General features: G+C 38.6%; 1 protein-coding gene across 2 annotated transcripts in view; it reads right to left on the bottom strand.

Moving 5' to 3' along the window:
- The window catches only part of MSANTD2 (Myb/SANT-like DNA-binding domain containing 2), a 30,940-nt gene that overhangs the window by 2,688 nt on the left and 21,493 nt on the right, over positions 1-6,759 (bottom strand). The window contains exons 2-3 of one of the 2 annotated variants that reach the window (XM_004689135.2): positions 5,380-5,635; positions 3,762-3,822 (exon numbers count right to left, since the gene is read on the bottom strand). In XM_004689135.2, the coding sequence (XP_004689192.1) occupies positions 3,762-3,822; positions 5,380-5,635 (317 nt within the window). The remainder of the gene's footprint in view (positions 1-3,761; positions 3,823-5,379; positions 5,636-6,759) is intronic. The other variant, XM_004689136.2, reaches the window with a different exon arrangement.

The raw sequence follows: 6,759 nt of genomic DNA, 5'->3' as shown, positions 1-6,759 counted from the left end.
CTCTGGTGAATCCTCTCACTGCCCCTGCACCTCTGGCCTGTACCCCAGCTCTGTATGCATAAATAAATCTTTAAAAAAAAAAAAAGCAGATTAAGGATGCTGAATTCAGAAAGTATCCACTAGCACTTAAAATAATGAAGAGCTTATTTATTTTTAAGATATTTTATGTGTTTATTTTTAAACAGAAGAACTGGAGTATAGACCAGAGGTGGGGAGGTGACAGGATTTACCAGAGACAGAGTGGGAAGCAGAACAGGCTGACCTACTGAAAAGGGGAGTCGTGGGTAAAATAGAAGTCTGCTGCACCATGTGGGTCAGCTCCCTGGCCTGGGCTCAAACTCAGGTCTTGCAGTAGGAGCGCTGACACTTAACCTTTAGGCCACCTGGGAGGCTTAATTTCTTGCTTGGAAATTCTGAAAGCTTAGTAATTTTGGTCTATAAATATGCTGAAGGAAAATAAATTGGTTTAACTAATAACATGATACAAAAAATGAAGTGACATATTCTTCTACTTCTGAATTCACAGCTATTCGCAAACAAGATGAACATGAAAACTGAAAACAAGCTGAACATGAAATTAAGTTCTAAGAATCTTTTCCGGTGGAAAAGATCATATCACGGCTTAGGTTTTAAGAGATTAAAACTCAAGAAAATAGGCTGAGGCTATTCTACAAAAATATTTTATAAAGGGACAAAATTTTTATTTGGATTGTTAATGTAAGAAAATGCCAGGAAATTCTTGTGTCATGTGCCTCTTAATCAGGCAGTTATGACGGATATGTCATGATGATTCATACGTGAGGCCATGTGTTTATGTTCTCAGTTACAGCAAAACGGTGATATTGGGAGACTGAAGTTTATTAAATATTAGCTTAGCAACCAACTATTACACTTTACCTCAATGACAGATTTAAGCTACAAAAATACTCAATGACCACACTCATATACAATCAAACATAGGCCTAAACAAGAGAGAATGAAGGTAATTTGGTTTGCTAGTAGCTTCTGGAAGGAAACAGATCCTTGAAACTTTCCTATTCTCATACAAACTCAGGGGAAAACTTTTGAACTGGGGAAGGATCTTCTACATAGTCATCCTCCATCTGACCTCTAGCTCTCCTTGACTTTTTTTTTTTTGCAAGATCACAAAGAGCTAATATTTTGTTACTGGCTGCTTCTGAGAACCAAAGATTGCCCTAAATTTATCTTCCATTCTTTAGTTGTCTTGAAAGTGTCTCAAGTATCAGACAGGCCATCTAGATGAAATCACTACATTCCCTGGGGAATGTTCCTCTTAAGAGTTTACAGAGGTACTTGATACTGCTTTTCTAATATTTAGATTATAGTGCTTGAGGCTGAGATATGGGGCCATACCTGTCCTTCCTTGTCCTCCTCTGAAATGTCTTACTGATTTCAAGGAGGACCAGGCTACAGAGCTGACATGGAAAACAGAGGTTTTTGTGTGCTTTGCTCACTGATGTACCCCAACGACAGACAGACAATAGGTACTGGGTAAATATGTGTTAGGTAAGTAAGATTAGGTGACTATTCTTCATAGATGACGGATGATGTATTTTACTGCAAATTATGTTGGCTTGTTCAAGCTAATCCCATCTATACTTACAAAAAAGAAATTCTATGCCCAAGGGAAGTTACTTTATGAATCTATTAATTTCTCACCCTGTGAGCTAAAACTTGGAGGTGAGGTGGCCCTGGCTGCATATTTCTGCAGTCTGGCAGTCTCCTGCCCTGCTGATCTGATCTCATCCTGAAACTCCCAAGCTCGAAATACCTCGCAGTTATTCAAAACTATGGAGAACAGTAAGAACTAGACAGAACCGGTTAATTAAAGTTTCTGAGACTTGTCTTTTATATTTCCTGATTTCTGAACCTCCAACCGTGGAAAAGTACAGATGGTTTGAGGAAGATGTCATGAACTGACACCAATTCTGTGATGTTTTGAGTTCAACCCTACTTCTATCAGCGGTCTCCCATGTTAGTGTCAGGGGAAAGCCAAGACATTCTAGTAATAGACAGCAGTCTCTTTAAAGAATGGGAAACTGAAGGTACAGACTTGCGGTAACTCATTTCTTAAAACACTTATCAAAGCTTCCTTCCCCGTAGAACATTCAGGCATCACAATTTTATTTATTTAATGATTTACTTTTATTTATTTATGATATAAGAACTGGGATGCCCAGAATCCTTGCCTGGACTCACATTACCTGAGCTTCCTTCTAAGGGGTTAGTTAGCCTTATCTCTTTTTTTAAGGACATCATTCTTCTATGGTTCCTGTGATTTTGTAGCGCTTTTTTTTTTTTTTTTAAAGACATTTATGCATTCATGCAAGAGCTGGAGTATAAGAGCAAGAGCAGGGCAAGAAGATTCATCAGAGACAAAGTAGGTAACAGGTGAGTCTGGAGAAATCTGCTGCACTGTGTTGGTTAGCTCCCTGGCTGGAGATGGAACTCATGCCACAGTGGCTGGCAATAGCTGGACAGCACTGAGACTTAACCCCTGTGCTACCAGGGAGGCCCCGACATCACAATTTCAAGAAACCTACCTCCAAAAAGAGGTGGACTCAGAATTACTGATTTGAGTCATTAGGTTTTATTCTTGAAGGTGTAGTTTTGTGAGCTCACTATTGATGAATTTAAAACATGAAAGTAGAAAATTTTGGGCCTCCCTGGTGGTACAGGGGTTAAGACAGAGTGCTATCAAGCCATCCCAAGCCACTGCAACATTGAGTTTGAAGATCCTCAGCCTGGGACCTACATAGCACAGCACCTTTCCTATCATGTGCCACTGCTCCCCTCAGCAGTGTATTTCAGTACATCTGCCTGTTCTCCTCTCCACTCTGTCTCTGGTGAATCCTCTCACCCCCCTGAAACTCTGGCCTGTAACTGAGTTCTGTAGGCATAAACAAATAAATTTTCAAAAAATACATATATGCTTTTAAAAAAAGGAACCACAAACATTAAAGCCGCAGGAAAGCACAAGAGTGATGTCCTTACAAAGAGATAAGGCATTAGCCTCCTTCCCTGAGGAGAAAGCTCAGGTGGTGTGAGCCGTGCAAGGACTCCGGTCCTGGACAGTCTTATACCGGCCCTCCAGTAATTGCTTTCTTTACTAAATATATAAGCAGGTCATCTAAGAGTTTGCTTTCTGGTTCCCAGAATGTAATATTATAAGGGATATAAGTGTTTCTCTGGCCCTTCTATCACTTTCCTGGACCCTGATAAACTCAGAGCCTTGGCTAGGCTTTTCCTTATATATCATTTAAATATCTAGATTCTCCACAGTCACACAGCAGTCACTACAAACATACTTATTCTCATGTACTATATTTCTTGCTATATACACTATTTACTATTTTTTAAAGATTTATTTATTTATTTATTTATACATGTAAGAGCTGAGATGTAGGCCATAAAAACAGGGTGGTGGGGAAGTAGGATTCACGAGAGCCAGAGAGGGGGACAGAACAGGCAAGATGGGAGAGGTTTTCTGCATCATGTGGGTCAGCTCCCTGCCTGGGAGCTGAGCTCATGCTGCAGGGAGCTTAGACCTGTGTGCCGCCAGGGAGGCCTTGTATACACTATTTTAGAGTAACCATTTGAAAAGTTGAGCTAAAACGTTGAACATGACTAGATAAACTTGCTGTGCAGCATGCTTAATTACAGCAATGACATTCTGATCTTCCCAATGCTCATTATACTTATATAAATACACTTTATAGGAAGGTGAAGGATCTACTTACTGTGCTTCTTCAGAAGACTCCTGTTTTATTTTTAATGTTCTCTTTGTGACAGGTATTTCATCTGAAAAGCAAAGTTTTGGAAACAAGTTATATTTTCCTAAGTAGTGTCATAAGTGTCATACATTTATGTGATAAGTAGCTACGTTTACTATGTGTTCTATACTTTCCAATGTGAGACCTTAGTTCTAGTGTCAAACACTGTCCAACGCCAGATTTATAAATATAACTCTTATATAATGAGATGCATACATTTATATGCAAGATCAGAAACCAGCTCTACAAGTATAAAATTCTTCAAGGTCACCAGTGGATTTCTAACCAGGAGCTTAAAGCTTAATTTCACTGCAAACATGATTTTTAAAGGAACAAGATTGAAAATAATTCTACCCTATTTGGATTTCTGTGTAGGCTTTATAAAGCAATTATTTTTCCCAATATCAGGATCAATATGCTCTGCACATTATTTTTTCCCCGAAGTTGTGAGCAATTTAACTCTTTATGGAAAAAGCAGAGTTATAGATACCAAGGTAACTTAGACCTTTTTACTGTTTTGAAATTATGAGGTTGAGAACTTAGCACTGACCATTTGTATTCTTTCAGTCTCTTTTACATTGTGTTAGTCTTACAGCTTTACAGCTGCTATCTTCAATATTTGAGGGACTTCCCACCCCAAAACAGCACTTATAAGAAATATACATTTAATCCTTTTTCATTTGAATTAGCATTTGCCCATCAATAGGAATTTTGCAAAAAAAACAATATCCATGGACCTCTGTCTTACGCCAAGGAAGCACACTTACTGTGCCAGTCTTACTGACACTTCCTTGGGGGTTGCCTGAATAGCTCTTTGGGGAGTAAAAACATTTCCTTATAAGTGAGCCCTCATGGCATACTAGTCATTAGAATACAATGGCTCAGCAGAAACTTTACTAGTACTTCCTGAGTATGATAATCAAAACTGGGTCATTTATTGCAAAAGATTTTTAAAAAGCACACAAAAACTACATATATACTCTTAATTAGGCCAATAAGTTTAGGTTGGATGGTCAGAAGTTTTATTTACCATTTTTAAAACTTAAAACTATATGAACCATTCCAGCTATTGTTGGGATAGACTCTCTTATGAAGTTTGAAGGAGTACGATCATTGAAAATTTCAAGTATCAGCTCTCTTAAAAAAAGAAAAAGGTTTTCTTTCATATTTTGTTGAGATTGATGTCTACAAGAGGACATTTTCCAAATTATGAACAGAAAAAGTATTTGGGATTAAAAAAGTTACTTCCATAGCATTTGGGATAAGAGTCAGTACATGCAGTCACTTGAGAATCAGGAGACACAAAATATTTAAAATTGCCTGGGGTGCTACAAGTTACTGTATTTCCTTGTGCAGTGCAGCGTTAGGAATGCTTCTGTCTTTAGGACAGGTTACCAGCTGGTACCCAAATTACCAAGTGACCCACACTAAGCACAAGCTGGTAGGTGACAGCTAAACCCAGAACACCCCACACTGCCCCAAATGTACTGAGTCTATGCTTTGTGCTGGCAACGGGAATGGCACCAAAAGGCCTTATAGATCCTAGTGCAACAGAAAGGTACACACAACACGCGTATTGACTTACCCAATTCCTGATCTGTTGGGTAGCCATGGAGATCCTGACTGTGGTTTCCCCAGTCCTCCTGTGAATACTCCTCCATAGTGCTGCCATCTGACTCCAGCTCCTGGTACAAGCCACTACTGTTAATAAGTACAGGCTGGCAGGGCTGAGCATCCCATCCTCCCTGACCAAACACCTGTTCCAACTGTTCAAATGTGTAACTGCTCTTTCTTTTCCCAACACCATGTTCTTTCACCCGACTGTAACACCTGCGAAGGGTCTAAGACACAAAGTCTTTTGTTATTCCTTTAAAGCTGTACTTCCTCTTCCAGGTACGGACCACAGATATTAATTACTATTAGACAGACACAGACAGACAAACACAGACACATTGTTAACAAGAATACTAGAGTTCAAATTCATTATTATATTAGAAAAAAAAATACTAATTTAACATTTACTTAAACATGTTACAATTCAAACAATTATTTTGCAATTAATTATCCATTAAACAACAAGAAACATTACAACATTATTGCATGTACCCCATACACATTTTTATACCCCCACCCCCATTTAAAATGAATAAGAAAAAAAAAAAAAAAGGAAAACAAGAATACCAGCCAGCCAATAGGATGCACACCTGCCACAGAAGAAAAAGAGCTGCTATATGTGCCCAGAATTTGGAAAAAGTGAGGGAAGGGAGTACAGAAAGAAGAATTTCCCAAAGCAAAGACTATAACCTTCCTTACTCGTGATTAAGAAGAAATACAGGGCAAAACCAATTGCCTAAATGAATTAGCTAGTAAAACGTATTACTTAGGGGAAGCTGCCAAAATTTTAGAAGTCAAATCAATGATGCTACAGATTCCCTGTCTCAAACATCAATTATCAAGAAACAACACACTATCTAGATCTAGAAACCAGCTAATGATATAGTTCGATTCCATCATCTCAAACTGCCAACTAAACAAAGCCCCCTTGGATGGGGGTGGGGGGAATGTTAAGTGGAAGGGTGTCATTTCACACTTTTTCTGCCTTGAAACACAAAGCATGTAAACATCAGACAAGTCCACAGATGACAATTTTATTACCCTGTACAACACTTAAATTTTTCCCTACTTTCCTAGTACACATTTCTGATTATTGGTCCAGTTTCTTATGTTTAGAAGTACATTTTATGCTATCTCACATTATATTTCAAAAGATTAAGCAAGGACTTAGTCCCAGCTTCCAAATTTAGTTTGGTCACATGCAGCCTCTATCCCATCTTTGCCTCCCTTTGTTCTTTGTAATCTCCTTTCTGTTTCACTGGACATCACTCTGAGATTCTTTTCCCTAGTGGCTCCCAAAGACTTCTTAACTCAATCGTACAAAACCAGTTCATCTCAGCCTTATTTTATA

This window comes from Condylura cristata, unplaced genomic scaffold (assembly GCF_000260355.1).
Source record: "Condylura cristata isolate star-nosed mole 26May11 unplaced genomic scaffold, ConCri1.0 scaffold00025, whole genome shotgun sequence".
NCBI classification, from domain to species: domain Eukaryota; kingdom Metazoa; phylum Chordata; class Mammalia; order Eulipotyphla; family Talpidae; genus Condylura; species Condylura cristata.
The sequence above is the reverse complement of the archived record's forward strand: the minus strand, read 5'-3'. Positions and strand labels throughout refer to the sequence as shown.